This window comes from Cervus elaphus, chromosome 25 (assembly GCF_910594005.1).
Source record: "Cervus elaphus chromosome 25, mCerEla1.1, whole genome shotgun sequence".
Lineage (NCBI taxonomy): Eukaryota > Metazoa > Chordata > Mammalia > Artiodactyla > Cervidae > Cervus > Cervus elaphus.
In genome coordinates, this window is record NC_057839.1 from 4,129,615 (window position 1) to 4,152,131 (window position 22,517).

The window sequence follows — 22,517 nt, forward strand, 5'->3', positions numbered from 1 at the left end:
TCTCCCTGCCCACCCATCCATCCATTTGTCCACCCATTATCCCAGAGGTCCCCAACCTTTTTGGTACTAGGGACCAGTTCCATGGAGGGCAGTTCTTCTATGGATGGGGGTAGGTGGGGAGATGGCTTTGGTTTTGCCCGCTGCTCACCTCCTGCTGTGCCTGGCTCCTAACACGCCACAAACCATCCTGTCCATGGCCCAGGGGTTAGGAACCTCTCCATTAACCCATTTATTTCATGAAAGCTTAGTGCCTTTTCTGTACCGGGCTCTATTTATTTAACGGGCATGCTCAGTTGCTTCAGTCATGTCCAACTCTTTGTGACCCCATGGACTGTAGCCTTCTAGGCTCCTCTGTCTATAGGATTCTCCAGGCAGGAATATGGAGTGGGTTGCCGTACCCTCCTCCAGGAGATCTTTCTGACCCAGGGATCAAATGCTTCCTGCAGTGACAGGCAGATTCTTTACCACTAGCGCCCAATGTAAAACTAAGCCCTGAGGATGTAAAAGTGACAAGATCAGGCTTGGTCCCTTCCTTCAGGGAACTTAAAGACCAAAGTAGATATGGCAAGTTGGTGGACCGAGGGCTAAACCCCATCCCACACCCCATCTCACATATATGTTGATTGCACCACAGGTGCTTAACAACCAAATTAAATGCCAACATAAAAAAAGCCCTGAGGTGGCTGTCCTAAGATGGAGGAGGAATAGGATGGGGAGACCACTTTCTCCCCCACAAATTCATCGAAAGAACATGTGAACACCGAGCAAATTCCACAAAACAACTTCTGAATGCTGGCAGAGGATATCAGGCACCCAGAAAGGCAGCCCATTGTCTTTGAAAGGAGGTAGGACAAAATATAAAAAGAGAGACAAAAGAGGTAGGGACGGAGATCCGTCTGGGGAAGGGAGACTTAAAAAAGAGAGAAGTTTCCAAACACCAGGAAACACTCTCTCCGGCAGGTCTGTGGTGAGCATTGGAATCTCAGAGGGCGAAATAACCAGGAGGAAAGATAAATAAATAATTAAAACCCATAGATTACGTGCCTAACAGCAACTCCCAGTGGAGCAGCAGCCCAGGTGCTCGCATCCCCCACTAGCAAGCGGGGACTGGACAGGGAGGCCCGGGCTGCAGTGCTTTGGGTAAGGACTGGGCCTGAATGCCCTGAGGGCAGTCTGAGGGAACTAGCTTGAGATAGCAACCCAGACTGTGGGATAGCTATCCCACGATCACCCGAAAAGCCCTAACCTAACACACCGCCAGGCACGCTCACAGAACAAAGGACTGAGCAGAGCTAGCCAGCTGCGGACCGGCCCATCTCCCGCCCGAGGCAGGCAGGCGAGGGCAGCCAGAGCCGGAAGGGGGCAGTCGGCCCCAGAGAGGCATCCTCTGTCAAACTGCAAGCAGACTTCTCCGCTAAGCAAGACTTCTTGGGACCCTGGATGATCGACATCCACCGGGAGGGTCGCAGCCAGAGATCAGCTCCCCAGAATAGACACACGGCACACCTGAGAAGGCACGCCCGTTGTACACCCAGAAAACCCAGCGACTGGGATGGGGGAGGGGATGAGCTGCAGCCCCAACTGGGGGCAACTGCACTCGCCAAGCACCTGGTCGCCTGAGCTGCTCGGACCTGGGAAGGGCACAAAACGCAGGCCCAACCAAGTCTGCGCCTTTGTGGAGTACCCGAGAACCTGAACCTGAGTGGCTTAGACCTGTAGAGTGCATGCAAACTAGAGCCCGCCTCAGACAGTTCCCGGCAGAGCAACCTGAAGCCTGAGCAGTGTAGACTGGGAAAGCACACACGCCGTGAGTGGGGGCAAACCCAGTGTGGCTGAATCACCGTGAGCACACGCCAGTGATATTTGCTTGCAGTGTTCCTCCCTCCCCACAGCACGACTGAACAAGCGAGCCTAAAAAAGTGACCACCACCGCCCCCATTGTGTCAGGGAAGAAATTAGACACTGAAAAGACCAGCAAACAGAAGAAGCTAAAATAAACAGAGGGACCCACTTTGGAAGTGGCAGGTGCGACAGATTAAAACCCTGTGGTTAGCACCGACTACATAGGAAGGGGCCTACAGACCTTGAGAAGTACAAGCCGGACCAAGGAACTATCTGAAAATGAACTGATCCCACAAGGTCTGCAACAGATCCAGAGAAAGTCCTAGATATATTTTTACTATTATCATTTCTTAAATTAAAATTAAAAAAAAACTTTTTAAGTCCCATATTACTCCATTAATTTTCATTTTTATAACCTACTACTACCTTGCAAAAAAAAAAGACCCTATTTTTAAAGCAAACTTCATATACATATATATTCTATAATTTTTGTGACTTTTTGTTGTTGTTGTTGTTGTTGTTTAATATTGTATTTTTGAGAATCTAACCTCTACTCTAGATTTTTAATCTTTGCTTTTTGGTATTCGTTATCAACTTTGTACCTTTAAGAACCCAGTCTTCAGTACCCATTTTTATCTGGGAGCAGGATCAATGGCCTGATTGCTCTCTCCCCATTTTGACTCTCCTTTTCCTTCACCAGGTCGCCTCTATCTCCTCCCTCCCCCTTTTTTTCTCTACCCAACTTGTTGTATCTCTTTCTGTGTTCCGGGCTGTGGAGAACACTTAGGGAACTGATTACTGGCTGGACCTGTCTCTCTCCTTTTGATTCCCCCTTTTATCCTCCTGGCCACCTCTGTCTCCTTCCTCCCTCTTTTCCTCTCTGTGTAACTCCGTGAAGATCTCTGAGGGGTCCAGACTGTGGCAAGCACATAGGGAAGTGATTACTGCCTAGCTTGCTCTCTCCCCTTTTGATACCCCCTCTGTTCCCCCTGGTCACCTAACTCCCTCTTCCCTCTTCTCTTCTCCATGTAACTCTGTATACCTCTCCGGGTGTCACTCAATGTGGAGAAACTTTTCATCATTAACCTAGATGCTTTATCATCAGTGCTGTATAGATGGAGAAGTCTTGAGGCTACTGTAAGAATAAGACTGAAAACCAGAGGCAGGAGGCTTAAGTCCAAATCCTAAGAACACCAGAGAACTCCTGACTACAGGGAACATTAATCAATAGGAGCTCATCAAATCCTTCATATCTACACTGAAACCAAGCATCACCCAAGGGCCAACAAGCTCCAGAGCAAGACATACCATGCAAATTCTCCAGAAACGCAGGAACATAGCCCTGAGCCTCAATATACAGGCTGCCCAAAGTCACCCCAAACCCACTGACATCTCAAAACTCATTACTGGACACTTCATTGCACTCCAGAGAGAAGAAATCCAGCTCCACCCACCAGAACACCAACACAAGCTTCCCGAACCAGGAAACCTTGACAAGTCACCCGTCCAACCCCACCCACAGCGAGGAACCTCCACAATAAAGAGGAACCACAAACTGCCAGAATACAGAAAGGCCACTCCAAACACAGCAATATAAACAAGATGAAAAGGCAGAGAAATACCCAGCAGGGAAAGGAACAGGATAAATGCCCACCAAACCAAACAAAAGAGGAGGAGATAGGGAATCTACCTGATAAAGAATTCCCAATAATGATAATGAAAATGATCCAAAACGTTGAAAGCAAATTGGAGTTACAGATAAATAGCCTGAAGACAAGGATTGAGAAGATGCAAGAAAGGTTTAACAAAGACCTAGAAGAAATAAAAAAGAGTCAATATATAATGAATAATGCAATAAATGAGATCAAAAACACTCTGAAGGGAACCAACAGTAGAATAACAGATGCAGAAGATAGGATAAGTGAGGTAGAAGATAGAATGGTAGAAATAAAGGAAACAGAGAGGAAAAAAGAAAAATGAACGAAAAGAAATGAGGACAACCTCAGAGACCTCTGGGACAATGTTAAACACCCCAATATTTGAATCATAGGAGTCCCAGAAGAAGAAGACAAAAAGAAAGACCATGAGAAAATACTTGAGGAGATAATAGTTGAAAACTTCCCTAAAATGGGGAAGGAAATAATCATCCAAGTCCAAGAAACCCAGAGAGCCCCAAACAGGATAAACCCAAGGCAAAACACCCCAAGACACATATTAATCAAATTAACAAAGATCAAACACAAAGAACAAATATTAAAAGCAGCAAGGGAAAAACAACAAATAACACACAAGGGGATTCCCATAAGGATAACAGCTGATCTTTCAATATAAAGTCTTCAGGCCAGAAGGGAATGGCAGGACATACTTAAAGTGATGAAAGAAAATAACCTACAGCCCAGATTACTGTACCCAGCAAGGATCTCATTCAGATATGAAGGAGAAATCAAAAGCTTTACAGACAAGCAAAAGCTGAGAGAATTTAGCACCACCAAACCAGCTCTTCAACAAATGCTAAAGGATCTTCTCTAGACAGGAAACACATTAAGGGTGTATAAACTCGAACCCAAAACAATAAAGTAAATGGCAACAGGATTATACTTATCAATAATTACCTTAAATGTAAATGGGTTGAATGCCCCAACCAAAAGACAAAGACTGGCTGAATGGATACAAAAACAAGACCCCTGTATATGCTGTCTACAAGAGACCCACCTCAAAACAAGGGACACATACAGACTAAAAGTGAATGGCTGGAAAAAGATATTCCATGCAAACAGAGACCAAAAGAAAGCAGGAGTAGCAATACTCATATCAGATAAAATAGACTGATAAAAAGGCTGTGAAAAGAGACAAAGATGGACACTACATAATGATCAAAGGATCAATCCAAGAAGAAGATATAACAATTATAAAGATATATGCACCCAACATAGGAGCACCACAATATGTAAGACAAATGCTAATAAGTATGAAAGGGGAAATTAACAATAACACAATAATAGTGGGAGACTTTAATACCCCACTTATACCTATGGATAGATCAACTAAACAGAAAATTAACAAGGAAACACAAACTTTACATGATACAATAGACCAGTTAGACCTAATTGATATCTATAGGACATTTCACCCCAGAACAATGAATTTCACCTTTTTCTCAAGCGCACACGGAGCCTTCTCAAGGATAGATCACATCCTGGGCCATAAATCTAGCCTTGGTAAATTCAAAAAAATTGAAATCATTCCAAGCATCTTTTCTGACCACAATGCAGTAAGATTAGATGTCAATTACAGGAGAAAAATTATTGAAAATTCCAACATATGGAGGCTGAACAATATACTGCTGAATAACCAACAAATCACAGAAAAAATAAAAAATGAAATCAAAATATGCATAGAAATGAATGAAAATGAAAACACAACAATCCAAAACCTATGGGACACTGTAAAAGCAGTGCTAAGGGGAAGGTTCATAGCAATACAGGCTTACCTCAAGAAACAAGAAAAAAGTCAAATAAGTAACCTAATTCTACACCTAAGGCAACTAGAGAAGGAAGAAATGAAGAACCCCAGGGTTAGTAGAAGGAAAGAAATCTTAAAAATTAGGGCAGAAATAAATGCAAAAGAAACAAAAGAGACCATAGCAAAAATCAACAAAGCCAAAAGCTGACTCTTTGAGAAGTTAAATAAAATTGACAAACATTAGCCAGACTCATCAAGAAACAAAGGGAGAAAAATCAAATCAACAAAATTAGAAATGAAAATGGAGAGATCACAACAGACAACATAGAAATACAAAGGATCATAAGAGACTATTATCAGCAACTATATGCAAATAAAATGGACAACTTGGAAGAAATGCATAAATTTTTAGAAAAGTACAACTTTCCAAAACTGAACCAGGGAGAAATAGAAAATCTTAACAGACCCATCACAAGCGTGGAAATTGAAACTGTAATCAGAAATCTTCCAAGAAACAAAAGCCCAGGACCAGATGGCGTCACAGCCGAATTCTACCAAAAAGTTAGAGAAGAGCTAACACCTATCCTACTCAAACTCTTCCAGAAAATTGCAGAGGAAGGTAAACTTCCAAACTCATTCTATGAGGCCACCATCACCCTAATACCAAAACCTGACAAGATGCCACAATAAAAGAAAACTACAGGCCAATATCACTGATGAACATAAATGCAAAAAATCCTTATCAAAATTCTAGCAAACAGAATCCAACAACATATTAAAAAGATCATACATCATGACCAAGTGGGTTTTATCCCAGGGATGCAAGGATTCTTCAATATCTGCAAATCAATCAATGTAATACACCACCTTAACAAATTTACCATTTTATCTTCTACCTCACTTATCCTATCTTCTGCATCTGTTATTCTACTGTTGGTTCCCTTCAGAGTGTTTTTGATCTCATTTATTGCATTATTCATTATATATTGACTCTTTTTTATTTCTTCTAGGTCTTTGTTAAACCTTTCTTGCATCTTCTCGATCCTTGTCTCCAGGCTATTTATCTGTAACTCCAATTTGCTTTCAACGTTTTGGATCATTTTCATTATCATTACTGGGAATTCTTTATCAGGTAGATTCCCTATCTTCTCCTCTTTTGTTTAGCTTGGTGGGCATTTTTCATGTTCCTTTCCCTGTTGGGTATTTCTCTGCCTTTTCATCTTGTTTATATTGCTGTGTTTGGAGTGGCCTTTCTGTATTCTGGTGGTCTGTGGTTCCTTTTTATTGTGGAGGTTTCTCCCAGTGGGTGGGGTTGGACGATTGGCTTGTCAAGGTTTCCTGGTTAGGGAAGATTGTGTCGGTGTTCTGGTGCATGGAACTGGATTTCTTCTCTCTGGAGTGCAATGGAGTGTCCAGTAGTGAGTTTTGAGATGGGCCTATGTGTTTGGTGTGACTTTGGGCAGCCTGTATGTTGACACTAAGGGCTATGTTGCTGCATTGCTGAAGAATTTGTGTGGTATGACTTGCTCTGGAACTTATTGGCTCTTGGGTGGTGGTTGGTTCCAGTGTAGGTATGGAGGCTTTTGAATGATCTCTTATTACTTAATGTTCCCTGTAGTCAGGAGCTCTCTGGTGTTCTCACGTTTTGGGCTTAAGTCTCCTGCCTCTGGCTTTCAGTTTTATTCTTCCAGTAGCCTCAAGGCTTCTCCAACTATACAGCACTGATAATAAAACTTCTAGGCTAATGGTGAAAAGATTCTCCACAGTGAGGGACACCCAGAGAGGTTCACAGACCAAGTGGGCTTTATCCTAGGAATGCAAGGATTCTTTAGTATCTGCAAATCAATCAATGTAATATACCACATTAACAAATTGAAAGATAAAAAGCATATGATTATCTCAATAGATGCAGAAAAAGCCTGTGACAAAATTCAACATCCATTTATGAGAAAAACTCTCCAGGAAGCAGGAATAGAAGGAACATACCTCAACATAATAAAAGCTATATATGACAAACCCACAGCCAAACATTATCCTCAATGGTGAAAAATTGAAAGCATTTCCCCTGAAATCAGGAACAAGACAAGGGTGCCCACTCTCACCACTACTATTCAACATAGTTTTGGAAGTTTTGGCCACAGCAATCAGAGCAGGAAAAGAAATAAAAGGAATCCAGATAGGAAAAGAAGAAGGGAAACTCTCATTGTTTGCAAATGACATGATCCTCTACATAGAAAACCCTAAAGACTCTATCAGAAAATTACTAGAGCTAATCAATGAATATAGTAAAGTTGCAGGATATAAAATTAACACACAGAAATCCCTTGCATTCCTATACACTAACAATGAGAAAACAGAAAGAGAAATTAAGGAAACAATACCATTCACCATTGCAACAAAAAGAATAAAATACTTAGGAGTATATCTACCTAAAGAAACAAAAGACCTATACATAGAAAACTATAAAACACTGATGAAAGAAATCAAAGAGGACACAAATAGATAGAGAAGTATACCGTGTTCATGGACTGGAAGAATCAATATTGTGAAAATGAATATATGACCCAAAGCAATCTATAGAATCAATGCAATCCCTATCAAGCTACCAACGGTATTGTTCATAGAACTAGAACAAATAATTTCACAATTTGTATGGAAATACAAAAAACAAAATACAAAAAACCTCAAATAGCCAAAGCAATCTTGAGGAAGAAGAATGGAACTGGAGGAATTAACCTGCCTGACTTCAGGCTCTACTACAAAGCCACAGTCATCAAGACAGTATGGACTGGCACAGAGACAGAAATATAGATCAATGGAACAAAATAGAAAGCCCAGAGATAAATCCACGCACGTATGGACAGCTTATCTTTGACAAAGGAGGCAAGAATATACAATGGAGAGAAGACAATATCTTTAATAAGTGGTGCTGGGAAAACTGGTCAACCATTTGTAAAAGAATGAAGCTAGAACACTTTCTAACACCCTACACAAAAATAAACTCAAAATGGATTAAAGATCTAAACATAAGACCCAAAACTATAAAACTCCTAGAGGAAAACATAGGCAAATCCGACATAAATCACAGCAGGATCCTCTATGACCCACCTCCCAGAATGTTGGAAATAAAAGCAAAAATAAAGAAATGGGACCTAATTAAAATTAAAAGCTTCTGCACAACAAAGGAAACTATAAGCAAGGTGAAAAGACAGCCTTCAGAATGGGAGAAAATAATAGCAAATGAAGCAACGGACAAAGAATTAACCTCAAAAATATACAAGCAACTCCTGCAGCTCAATTCCAGAAAAATAAATGACCCAATCAAAAAGTGGGCCAAAGAACTAAATAGACATTTCTCCAAAGAAGACATACAGATGGCTAACAAACACATGAAAAGATGCTCAACATCACTCATTATCAGAGAAATGCAAATCAAAACCACAATGAGGTACCATTACATGCCAGTCAGGATGGCTTCTATCCAAGAGTCTATAAGCAATAAATGCTGGAGAGGGTGTGGAGAAAAGGGAACCCTCTTACACTGTTGGTGGGAATGCAAACTAGTACAGCCACTATGGAGAACAGTGTGGAGATTCCTTAAAAAACTGGAAATAGAACTGCCATATGACCCAGCAATCCCACTCCTGGGCATACACACCGAGGAAACCAGATCTGAAAGAGACACGTGCACCCCAATGTTCATCGCAGCACTGTTTATAATAGCCAGGACATGGAAGCAACCTAGATGTCCATCAGCAGACGAATGGATAAGGAAGCTGTGGTACATATACACAATGGAATATTACTCAGTCATTAAAAAGAATACATTTGAATCAGTTCTAATGAGGTGGATGAAACTGGAGCCTATCATACAGAGTGAAGTAAGCCAGAAAGAAAAAGTCCAATACAGTATACTAACACATATATATGGAATTTAGAAAGATGGTAACAATAACCCTGTATGTGGGACAGTAAATGAGAAACAGATGTATAGAACAGTCTTTTGGACTCTGTGGGAGAAGGCGAGGGTGGGATGATATGGGAGAATGGCATTGAAACATGTATATTATCATGTGAAACGAATCGCTAGTCCAGGTTGGATGCATGAGACAAGTGCTCAGGGCTGGTGCACTGGGATGACCCTGAGGGATGGGATGGGGAGGGAGGTGGGAGGGGGGTTCAGGGTGGGGAACACATGGGGAACACCCATGGTGGATTCATGTCAATGTATAGCAAAACCAATAAAGTAAAAATTTAAAAAAATTTTTTAAAAAAGCCCTCAATATTTCATCTAAACATTGGGATATCTGGTTTCTTTGAAAACCAGGGGGTCTGGGAAGCCAAGCCTGCATCCCTGCATGGCAGTGATGGGCTGAAGCTGAGAGTTTTAGACAGGATAGAAGATATCTAGTTTGCCCCAGTCCTCACTGTTCACAGTAGCCTGTCTCCATTGGTGTAGAGTCTAGACACTAATTATATAGTCATTTAAATACATATATTTGTAATGATAAACTGAGGTGAAGAAACAGGACAGGTTTACACAAAATACATAGTAAAGGGGCCTGACTAGCCTAGGGGCCAGATATTGTCTCTCTGGGAAGTGATGCTGGAGTTGAGGTGTCAAAGAGGAATAGGAGTCACTGAGCCAAAGGGTATGTGTGTGAGCATTTGTACAAATTGTAGAAATGAGAGGAGGGAACCCCTTGATCTGCTTAATCCTCTGGTTCCTGACCCAGCTTCTCACCTTGACCCTGCTACTGTCCTCAGTCCACTGGGAGAACATGTGGAGCAAGGCAGTGAAAAAGAGAGTAATGGACCTTGGCCACATGGGATCTTTGGTCTCTCAGCCTTGGACCAGTCCCTTGTCATCCCTGACCCTCAGTTTCCTTGTCTGGAAAATGGTGACACATTTCCTGGTCCTTCCCGCTTCTTCATGGGCTCTTATGAGCATCAGAGGGATTGTGAATGCATTTTAAAGCTTTAGGTGGTTAATGTGATGTAATGTGAATTTTGTTAAGCTTGATGTAGTTTTTCAAAATTATGAGATTGTTAAAAGGATAGAAAAGAGACTCATGATCACAGGTGTGTGTGATGTGGGGAGGGGTGGAATGCAAACTCCACACACTGGGCCGTCCAGTTGAAGGGAACTGGAGTGCTGTTTGTATTGTTCTGGCAACTTTTCTGGTAGATCTGAAATTATTTCAAAATACATTATTTAACAAAGTTGGTTAAGAATGGTATTTTAACAAGGTATAAAATGTGAATTCTGGTTCTGGGATTCTGGTGACAGGCAGGGAAACAAAGACTCAGGTTCTATGCCAGAGATAAACCTCCAAGATGAGACAGAACCATTTCAACTGTAACATAATTTCAACTTTCCTTTTTTGATTAATGCACTAAAGGGGCCACTAAGGGAGGTAAGTAATTTGATGTTTTCAAAATGGGATCAGGCCAAGGAGCTGTCTTCTGTGGACCCAATAATGGCAGGAGGATTGGAAGGAGACTGCAGAGCAACTGCTGCAATGTTAGTGTGCACAAGAATCCCTGGGGGCTCTTGTTAAAATGCAGTTCTGCTTTGGAAGGTCTGGGCAGGACCTGGGCATCTGCATTGCTAATAAGTTCCCTGATGAGCCAGTGGCGTTGCTTAGAGGGCCACACTGGCAGCTCAAGGGCTGGCAACTAGAACAGCATAAAGGGAGGGGAGAGCTCACCTAGTCCTGGCTGTTTGCTACATAGTTTCAGTTTGGGTCTCTCAAGGTTGCAAAGCTATTTCTGAATCTTTGACCTACAGGAAGCATGTGGGACAGAGCATGTTTAGTGCAGTTCTGACCTGCTCTGTTTTGGTGCTAATTTGTTATGCAGCAATGGATAGCTCATACAGGAAGGTATAGTGTTGCTCCCATATTCAAGGCGAAGGACTCTGAGGCTCAGTAGGTGACTCAATGAAGGTCACACAGCCTCTAAGTGGCACAGCTGGACCTGGAACTCAAGCCATGGGATGAATGTGGAGTCTGACTCTGACCCCTGCATCCTTTTGAGGGCCCCCCTCCCATGCACACAGTGGACCCACCTTGTTCACAGTGCTCCCCACTGAAGCCGGGCTGGCACAGACAGTAGGGCTCCCCTTGATCTGAGATGTGGCACTGTCCCTGGTGACATTTGAAGGTTGAGCAGGCGCTGTTGGAGTCATTCTTTTGGTCACACAAGGCCCCTCCATAGCCTTCGGTGCACCTGCACACGTAGGAGGTTCCAGATGCCACACACTTCCCCTGGATGCAGCTGGGGGCAGAGATAAGGATGAGAGGGGAACCAGGCAGGCAGAGCAGCTGCAGGCTTCCTCTGTCCACCCCGGCCACTCCCAGGCTCGGACCAGGGGACTTGGAGCTGTGGGGTCCTAGGCCTGCTCCATCATATGGTCTGCCCTCTGCCAGCCCAGTGGCCCAGTATCAATTAGCTGGAGGCTCGTGAGTATCACCCAAAGACCACTGTCAGCTGTGAGTGCAACAAGGCTGGCTTATTTACTGTTTTATACCCAGACATCAGAGCCCACCAATCTTAGTGGCAAGTCATTGCTCAGAGAAACCTAAGCAGTCTCCAACCAGTTTAACTGTTCTGCCATCTTAATTATTAACACGACTATTATTACTACCACTACCACCAGCTACCACCTGCTCTATGTCAAGCATTAGAGTACATACTTTATGCCCAACATCAGTCTTATTTTCTACCATCGCCTCTCCTCTGCAGACCTGCACAGTAGACAGTCTTATCTGCATCTCACAGAGGACAAAGTGATGCCACAGCCTGGATTCTTAATCATGCTGCAGCGTTCTCCCTACTGGGATGACATTCAGAGCCAGGGTTCATTGTGGACATATTCACTGTAGAGTCAAACATGCACACACACTTCAGAGCGACCCAGGAGACTCTGCCCCTTTCCAGCTGTCCTTCACTTCCGATTCACAATATCATGTCCCAGCTTGCTCAGCCATGCCAGTTACCAGGCACATTGTAGGCCCTCAGTATTTGAATGCATAATGAACGCCAGAGCTATGCCATGATTCATCTGTATGTGGCTATACACCCCTGGTGCCTGCATGGGGGGCACTGCTGAGTGGGGAGTCGAGTTGGGGTTAAAATGCACCCACCTGCCATGGCACATGTGGGCCGGTGCCCCATTCCACTTGTCTTGGAGGCATGTGGGGGCTACTGCAACTCTAGGCGGGCTCTGACAGTCATTTGACCAGTACATTTCAGCCAGGCCCTTGCACACTGATGTCCGCAATACCTGCTGTTTGTGCAAGTTCCTGACCTTCTAAGCTGCCTCCCCACAGGTCCTGCCTACAGTCTGACTGCAGTCCTTCCAGCTTCCATCTGTGCCCACGTCATGCCGGGGCGGGGGTGCCGGGGGGGGCGGGGAGGGCGCAGAACACAGACCTGTGGCCGAGGCAGGGGTCGCGGGCCTCCTGGTCGCACAGCGGGCCAGTCCAGCCCGGGTGGCACTCACACACCATGCTGTCCTTCTCCACGGCTCGGCACAGGCCGTGCCTGCACACGCTGCAGGATTTGCAGCCCGGCGAGACACCCAGGGCCTGTGGGGGGAGGGCCTTGAAGTCCTGGAGCTCATTGTTGATGCGCACCTCATGGATGCAGCCGTGGAAACCGCCCAGTGGCCGGTCCGTGCCCTGGCGCAAGGCTGAGAGGCCGGTGGAGGTGGGGATGCCTGCGGGAGGAGCACCAGACCGCAACCTGAAGACCCGCCCCTGCCCGCCCTGCTCGCCCACATCCCAGCCCTCGGAGGTGGACTCCTGGGGAGAAGTCTTGGGAATCTCAGTGCTGAACAGCTTGCTCTGGTCCTTTCTGTTTTTTTTTCTACATAACCCTTTGAGAACTACCAGCGCAAGGCTGTGCTTCAGGCCCAGGCTCTGCCAGGCTGGTCGCTCCTTCTCTCTTTGGCCTTTGAATGCCCTTAATCTTCAACATGCTCCTCCATACAAATCAGCTGAGCCTCAAAGCATCAGAGGAGGTGGCAGAGCCGAGGCAAGCCTGCATGTTGGAGGGCCTGCACCCTGTCTGCATCTCCTCCCTCCCCATTTCATCCTCACCTTCCCCCAGCCCCCTGAACAACTTGTAGTTTCTCAGAAGGAGCCCTGCCTTCTCTCCTTTTCTCTTCTCTTCCCCATGACCTGGCTAACTGTTCACCCTTTAGGAAGCATCTTGGCCATCACTGCCTCCAGGAAGCCTCCCTTGGTTGGCTTTGGCAGTGGGTGTTGAGATGAGAGCTGTGAGCCCCACCAGTGGGCCTGGGTGTGGGTATGAGAGTACAAGGAACAGGTGGAAGGAGATGGGGTTTACCTCCAAGGTAGAGGGGACTGTTGATGCTCACTGCTGGCTGCTTCTGGAGCTTTCCCAGGCTTTTGGGGGCTCCTTTGTCCACCACCAGGTTCAGGCTCTGGTTTAGCATCACTAGCTCCACGCTGTGAAACTGCCCATCATTCACAGTCTCCACGCTGGGCAGGAGAGAAGGAAGGGGGAGAGACAGAAGGTTTGCTGAATGCCTTCCACAGCCTGTACCATGTATGAACTTGACTGGGATTCCTTGCGTTTTATCTGGGAGTAATTCCAAACAACATAAATCACAAAAATAAAAAGAGTACATAGAATTCTTATTACCTGTTACACCTATAGCTTCTCCAGTTATTCATTTCATCTGTCTTATCTCTCTACATAGATATACCTCAGAGATAATGCAGGTTCTGTTCCAGATCACCTCAGTAAAGTGAGTCACTTTTCTAGTTTCCCAGTGCATATAAAAGTTATGTTTATTAAATACTCTATTAAGTGCCAATAGCATTTTGTCGAAAATGCAATGTACATACCCTAAAAATACTTTAATGCCAAAAAATTGCTGTCACTCGAACCTTCAGGGAGTCAATTTTTGCAGTAACAACATCAAACATCACTGGTCACCATAACAAATACAAAAGTCAAAAAGTTTGAATATTGTTAGAATCACCAAAATATGACACACAGGCATGAAGTGAGCAACTGCTGGAAAAATGGCACCAATAGACTCACTCAACACAGGGCTGCCACAAACTTTCAATTTGTAAACAATATAATATTTGTGAAGCACAAGAGAGCAAAGTGCAACAAAATGAGGGATGCCTTTAAGGGTATTCAATCAGTTATCAAAAACTTCCCAACGAACAGAAGTCTAGGACTAGACGGCTTCATGAATGAATTCTACCAAACAAATTAATTTTACTTTTTTTCTACCAAACATTTAAAGAAGACTTAATAACAATCCTTCTCAAACTCTTCCAAAAACAGAATAGGAACAAACTTCCAAGCTCTTTTTATAAGGTCCTCATCACCCTGATACTGAAAAACAGGAATACCATAAAAAATGAAAATTACAGGCCAATATCCCTGATGAAAACAGATGTAAACATTCTTAACAAAATATTAGCAAACCTAATTCAACAGTACATTAAAAGGATCAGACACCATGATCAAGTGGATTAATCAGTGTGATATACCACATTAACAAAGGATCAAAATCATATAATCATCTCAATAAATGCAGAAAAAGAATTTGACAAAATTCAACCATCTATTTATGATAAAAACCCTCAACAAAGTGGGTGTAGAGGGAACATTCCTCAACATGACAAAGGCCACATATGGCAAACTCACGACTAACATACTCAGTAGTGAAAAGTGGAAAGTTTTTCCTTTAAAATTGGAAACAAAACAAGGATGTCCATTCTCACCACTTAGAGTCAACATAGTATTGGAAGTCCCAGCCTGAGCAACTAAGAAAGAAATAAAAAAGGTATGAAAAAATGTGAAAGTGAAAGTCACATAGTCTGTCCAACTCTTGGCGACCCCATGGACTGTAGCCTGCTCAGCTTCTCTGTCCATGAAATTCTCCAGGCAAGAGTCCTGGAGTGAGTTGCCATTTCCTTCTCCAGGGGATCTTCCTGACCCAGGGATCGAACCCAGGTCTCCTGCATTGCAGGAGATTCTTTACCAACTGAGCCACTAGGGAAGCCCCAAAAGGTATACATATCACAAAGTAAGAAGTAGAACTGTCACTACTTGCAGATGACATGATATATACAGAAAAATATAAAGTTTCCACTGAAAAACTGTCAGAACTAGCAAATTCAGTGAAGTTGCTAGACATAAAATTATAAACATCAGTCACATTACTCCACTTACATCAATGGACAGATCACCCAGACAGAAAATAGGGAAACACAGGCCTTAAATGACACATTTAGACTAGATAGACTTAATTCATACCTATAGAGAGTTCCATCCAAAAGCAGAACAACACACATTCTTCTCAAGTGCACATGGAACATTCTCCAGGATAGATCACATGCTGGGTCACAAAGCAAGCTTTGGTAAATTTAAGAAAACTGAAATCATATCAAGCGTCTTTTCTGATCACAACACAGTGAGATTAGAAATCAACTGTAAGGAAAAACTGCAAAAAGCCCCACAAATACATGAAGGCTAAATAATACGCTACTAAACAACCAATGGATCACTGAAGAAATCAAAGAGGAAATAAAAAATGCTTAAAGACAAATGAAAATGAAAGCATGACTATCCAAAACCTCTGAGATGCAGCAAAAGCAATTTTGCTTTTATAGGGACATTTACAGCAATACAAGCCTACCTCAGGAAACAAGAAAAATCTCAAACAACCTAACCTTATACCTAAAGCAACTAGAGAAAGAAGAACAAACAAAATCCAAGCTTAATAGAAGGAAAAAAATCAAAGAGCAGAACAAAAAAAAAGAAAGAAAGAAAAGAAAATACAAAAGATCAATGAAACTAAAAGCTGGTCTTTGAAAAGATAAACAAAATTGATAAACCTTGAGGAAAACTCATCAAGAAAAAGAGGGATAGGGCCTAAATCAATAAAATCAGAAATGTAAAAGAACTTAAAATCAACACTGCAGAAATACAAAACACCATAAAAGACTACTACAGGCAACTGTATGCCAATAAATGGACAACCTAGAAGAAATGGACAAAAGCTTAGAAATGACAATCTTCCAAGATTGAACAAGGAAGAAATAGAAGATGTGAACATACCAGTTATAAATACTTAAATTGTATCTGTGATTAAAAGACTCCCAATAGTGACTTGCCTGGTGGTCCAGCAGTTAAAAATCTGCCTCCCAATGCAGGCGACATGGGTTTGATCCCTGATCAGGGAACTAAGATCCCACATTCTGCTAACTAAACCCATGCACCACAACTACTGAAGTCCACATGCCTAGAACCTGTGTTCTGCAATAAGAGAAGCCACTGCAATGAGAAGCTTGCACACTGCAATGAAGAGTAGCCCCCACTCTCTACAACCCATGTAGCCAAAACCCATGCAGCCAAAAACAAGTTTTTTTTTTAAAAACTCCCAACATACAAAAGTCCAGGACCAGATGGCTTCATAGAATTCCATCAAACATGTAGAGAAGAGCTAACACCTATCCTTCTGAAACTATTCTAAAAACTTGCAGAGGAAGGAGCACTTGCAGACTCATTTTGTGAAGCCACTATCACCCCAATACCAAAACCAGACAAAGATATCACAAAAAATAAAATCGCAGGCCAGATCACTGATGAGCATAGACACAAAAATTTTTCAACAAAATAGTAGCAAACCAAATCCAATAATACCTTAAAAGGATCATATACTATGATCAAGTGGGATTTATTCCAGGGATGCAAGGATTAGCAATCTAGATGTCCACTGACAGATGAATGGGTAAAGAATATGTGGTACATATAAACAATGAACTATTACTCAGCCATACAGAGGAACAAAATTGGGTCACTTGTAATGATGTGGATGGACCCAGAGTCTGTCATACAGAGTGAATAAGTCAGAAAGAGAAAAATATCATATATTAACGCATATATATAGAATCTTGCAAAATGGTACAGATGAACCTATCTGCAGGGCAGGAATAGAGATGCAGATGTAGAAAACGGATAGGTGGACATGGGGATTAGAGGAGGGTGGGATGAACTGGGCGAGCAGTACTGACACATACACACTACACCGTGTAAAATGGGTGGCTGGTGGGAAGCCTCCGCACAGCACAGGGAGCTCAGCCTGCGGCTCCGCGATGCCTCAGCGGGGCGGGCTGGGGGCGGGCGGGAGAGAGGCTCAGGAGGGAGGGGACGGTTCACCTCACTGTACAGCACAAACTGACACAGCACTGTAGAGCAATTACACTCCAAAAAAAGATCTGAACAAAAGATATACAGATGGCCAACTGGCACGTGAAAAGATGCCCAACATCACTAATTATTAGAGAAGTGCAAATCAAAACTACAGGGAGGTATCATGTCACACTGGCCAGAATGGCCGTCATCAAAAAGTCTACAAATAATAAATCTGGAGAGGGTCTGGAGAAAAGGGGACCCTCACACACCGCCAGTGGGAATGTAAATTGATACAGCTATCATGGAGAACAGTATGGTAGCTCCATAAAAACTAGAAGTAGGGTTACCATGTGACATTGCAACCCCACTCCTGGGCACATATCCAGAGAAAATCATACTTCAAAAAGATGTGCACCCCAATGTTCACTGCAGCACTATTCACAACAGCCAAGACATGAAACAACCTAAATGCCCATCAATAGATGAGTAGAGAAAGAGGATGGGGTACATATATACTACAATACAATACTTCTCAGCCATAAGAAAATGAAGTAATGCCATTTGCAGCAACATTTACGGACCTAGAGATTATCACACGAAGTGAAGTAAATCAGAGAAAGCCAAATATCATATGATATCACTCATATGTAGGAGCTACAAAATAATACAAATGAACTTATTTACAAAACAGAAATAGAGTCACAGACATGGAAAGCCAACTTACAGTTACCAAAGGCGAAAGGTGGAGGGAGGGATAAATTAGGAGTTTGAGATTAACATAAACACATTACTATATATAAAATAAATAAACAACAAGGACCTACTGGATAGCATAGGGAGTTATACTCAGCCTTTTGTAATAACCTACATGGGACAAGAATCTGAAAGAGAATATATATGTAAATACTTTGCTGTACACCAGAAACATAACACTGTAAACTATATTCAACTATACTTCAGTAAAAAAGCAAAAAGAATCAGTTTCATTTCTATACACTAACAATTTCTATCAGAGAAATTAAGAAGGGGAGGAATAAGGATTGGGACTGACATGTAAACACTACTACACATGAAATAGATAACTAATAAGGATCCACTGTACAGCGTGGGGAATTCTACACAGTACTCTGTAATGACCTATATGGGAATAGAATCCAAGAAAGAGTGGACGTGTCTATAACTGACTCACACTGTTGCACAGCAGAAACTAACGTAACATTGTAAGTCAACTATATGCCAATAAAAATTAATCTAAAAAAGAAAGAGAAAAAAGAAAACAATCCCATTTACACTGCACCAAAAAGAACAAAATACCTAGGAAAAAAATAGTTAAGGAGGTAAAACACCTGTGCACTCAAAACTGAGACACTGATGAAAGAAAGTGAAGAAGACAAAAATAAACAGAAAGATGTGCAGTGCTCAGGGACTGGAAGGATTAATATTGTTAACATGTCCATACTACCCAAAGTAATCTGCAGATACAGTGCAATCTCTACCAAAATTCCAATGGCATTTTTCACAGAAATAGAATAGTCATCAAATTTATGTGATACCATAAAGGACTGTGAATAGCCAAGCAATCTTGAGAAAGAAAAAGCTGGAACCATCACTCTTCCTGATTTGAAACTGTATTACAAAACCACAGTAATCAAAATAGTAAGATATTGGCATAAAAACAGATCAATACTGGCATAAAAACACATCAATAAATGGAACTGAGAGGGTAACAGGCAGGAAGGCCAGGGGTCTCCAAACGGAGGAAATAGGCTGCAAGTGTCAGACATTTTGTTCTCTCTTAAGCGGCAGGAGGAAACAAACTAGTGATTTTTTTTCCCTTCTCTATACAAATCTAAAAAGAGGCTTCTCTTAAAATACTGTGTTGCCATAATGACACCTGATTCCACCTGAACTTAACTCTTCTCAAATCTTGAGTTAACCAATGCATTTTTCTTATGGAAATGTTTGTCTGAAGCCACCTCATGCGAAGAGTTGACTCACTGGAAAAGACCCTAATCTGGGAGGGATTGGGGGCAGGAAGAGAAGGGGACGACAGAGGATGAGATGGCTGGATGGCATCACCGAATCGATGGGCATGAGTTTGAGTGGACTCCGGGGGTTTGTGATGGACAGGGAGGCCTGGCGTGCTGCGATTCATGGGGTCGCAAAGAGTCGGATGCAACTGAGCGACTGAACTGAACTGAACTGATGTTAATGTACCACGCATTTACCCCAGACTCTGTCTTGAAGTCAGTTCCACCTAATGGCTCAGAACCACTTGACAAACCAGTATGTTATACTCAGTACATTGTTCCCCTAATCTATGTAAATGAAACTATTTGTATGGTAATCTGCCTTTCTACAAGATTCAAGTCAATCATTTTATGGCCCAGGATGATTCTTCTGGTGCCAAGATTATCCCAAAATACATCTTATGGATGAGGGGCCTGGTGCCATTCTCTGAGTTTTAAGATATTCCTCTTTTTCATTAACAGACTGCTAGTAGCTATATGAAGTGAAGTCGCTCAGTCGTGTCTGACTCTTTGCGACCCCATGGACTGTAGCCTACCACGCTCCTCCGTCCATGGGATTTTCCAGGCAGGAGTACTGCAGTGGGTTGCCATTTCCTTCTCCAGAGGATCTTCCCGACCCAGGGATTGAGCCCGGGTCTCCCACATTATAAGCAGATGCTTCACTGTCTGAGCCACCAGGCAAGTCCTATAGTGGCTATGTAACATCGAGCTAAAAACTAGCAGGCGGGTACTCTTTCTGCCCCCTTCTGATGTCTAGGTCAGAAGCTTTCTCCATCTCCTTTATACTTTAATAAAACTGTTACACAAAAGCTCTGAGCGATCAAACCTCGTCTCTGGCCCCAGATTGAATTCTTCTCCTCTGGAGGCCAAGAATCCCAGTGTCTTTTTGTGGTTCAGCAACAACCTTTCAGAACTAAATGGAAAGTCCAGAAATAAACTCATGCACATGTGGTCAGTGAATTTCCAAAAGAGGAACCAAGAATATAAAATGGGGAAAGGATAGTCTCTTTGACAAATGGTGCTAAGAAAAGCAGGCAGTCACATACAAAGGTATGAAACCGCACACTATCTTATACCATGCCCCAAAATTAGCTCAAAATGGATTAAAGACTTGAACATAAAACCTGAAACGTAAAACCCCTAGAAGAGCACAAAGGCGGTGATCTCCTTGACATCATCTGGGTGATGATTCTTTGGATTTGACACCAAGAGCATAAGAAACAAAAAATAAACGAGACTACATCAAGCTGAAAAGCTTCTGGGCAGCAAAGGAAATCATCAACAAAATGAAAAGGCAACCTACTGAAACGGGAGAAAATATTTGTAAATCATATATCTGATAAGGGGTTAATATCTAAAATATATAAAGAACACATACATCTCAATAGCAAAAGCCCAAACAATCTGATTTTAAAATGGGCAGGAAATTTGAATAAACAGTTTCCCAAAGAATTCATACAGATGTCCAACAGGTACATGAAAAGGTGTTCAGCATCACTAATTGTTCGGGAAATGTAAACAACCACCACAACAATATGTCGTCTCACACATGTTAGAATGGCTAGTATAAAAAAGACAGATAACAAGTGCTTATGTGGAGTAAGCGGAACTCTTGTGCATTATTAGAATATAAATTGGTGCAGCCACTATGGAAAACAATATAAAGGTTCCTTAAATAGTTACAACTACCATATGATCCAGTAGGTCTACTTTGAGATATTTATCTGAAAGAAAAAAATTCTTGTGAACTATCTATGCTCTCACATCCACTGCAACATTATTTACAGTAGCCAAGACATGGAAGCAACCTAAAATGTCTATCGATGGATGAATGGATAAATGTGGTGTATATATGTACAGTGTAATATTATTCAGCCATGAGAAAGAAGGTCATGCACTTACTGTATAGCACGTGGAACTCTGCCCTATGTTATGTGGCAGCCTGGATGGGAGGGGAGTTTGGGGGAAAGTAGATACATGTATATGTATGGCTCAGCTCCTTCACGATTCACCTGAAATTATCACAACATTGTTAATTGTCTATATCCCCAATACTTTCCATGTGGCTCAGCTGGTAAAGAATCTGCCTGCAATGCGGGAGACCTGGGTTCGATCCCTGGGTTGGGAAGATCTCCTGGAAAAGGGAAAGGCTACCCAATCCAGTATTCTGGCTTGGAGAATTCCATGGACTTTATAGTCCATGGGGTCGCAAAGAGTCGGACATGACTGAGTGACTTTCACTTTCACTTCCCAATACAAAATAAAAAGTAAAAAAAAGAAAGTCATACAATACAACCTAACTTATATGTGGAATCTAAAACAAAGCAAAATGAAAAAAACTTGAGCTTGCAGATCTAGAGAGAAGTCTGGTTGTTATCAGGGGTAGGGAATGGGTGGGTGACCTACAGAAGTGGGTCAGGAGATACAAACGTCCAGTTACAAGCTAAGTAAGTCCTGGGGGTGCTATGTACAGCATGGTGACTATGGTTAATAATAAATATTCTATTTTTAAAGTTGCTAAGAGAGTAAGTCTTAAAATATCTCATCATAAAGTTAAAAGAATTATAACTAGGTATGGTGATGAATCTTAACTAGTTAAGATTGTAGTGATCATTTTGCAATATATACGAATATCAAATCATTATGTTGTACACTTGAAACAATATAATGTTATATGTTATATATAACATATATGTGATGTTACTATCTCAATTAAAGTAAGGATTCACTCCAAATCAAAACCTCCCATAACCTTGTCTGTGCCAGTAGGTGCTCATCGGTTAATAAGCAACCTTTTTCCTGCACATCCTAACCACGGTCTCCTGGAAATAATGCCTGAAGCTGGTGGTTTTCAAACAGAGGGTCCCTGAAGGTCTGGGATGGGCAGTGCCGCAGGTTCTGATTTTTTGGCACCACCTTGTGAATCACAATGGTTCCATTTCTACTTCTTTTTTTTAAATCGTGGACTTTGAAGTAAAACACAGATGGGAA

At 42.4% G+C, this 22,517-nt stretch overlaps 1 protein-coding gene across 2 annotated transcripts in view; it reads right to left on the reverse strand.

Moving 5' to 3' along the window:
• SLIT3 (slit guidance ligand 3) overlaps positions 1–22,517 on the reverse strand; it is a 721,395-nt gene that overhangs the window by 715 nt on the left and 698,163 nt on the right. For both annotated transcript variants that reach the window (XM_043887427.1, XM_043887428.1), the window contains 3 exons: positions 13,660–13,814; positions 12,742–13,027; positions 11,375–11,583 (listed from right to left, as the gene is read on the reverse strand). In XM_043887427.1, coding sequence (XP_043743362.1) covers positions 11,375–11,583; positions 12,742–13,027; positions 13,660–13,814 — 650 coding nt within the window. The remainder of the gene's footprint in view (positions 1–11,374; positions 11,584–12,741; positions 13,028–13,659; positions 13,815–22,517) is intronic.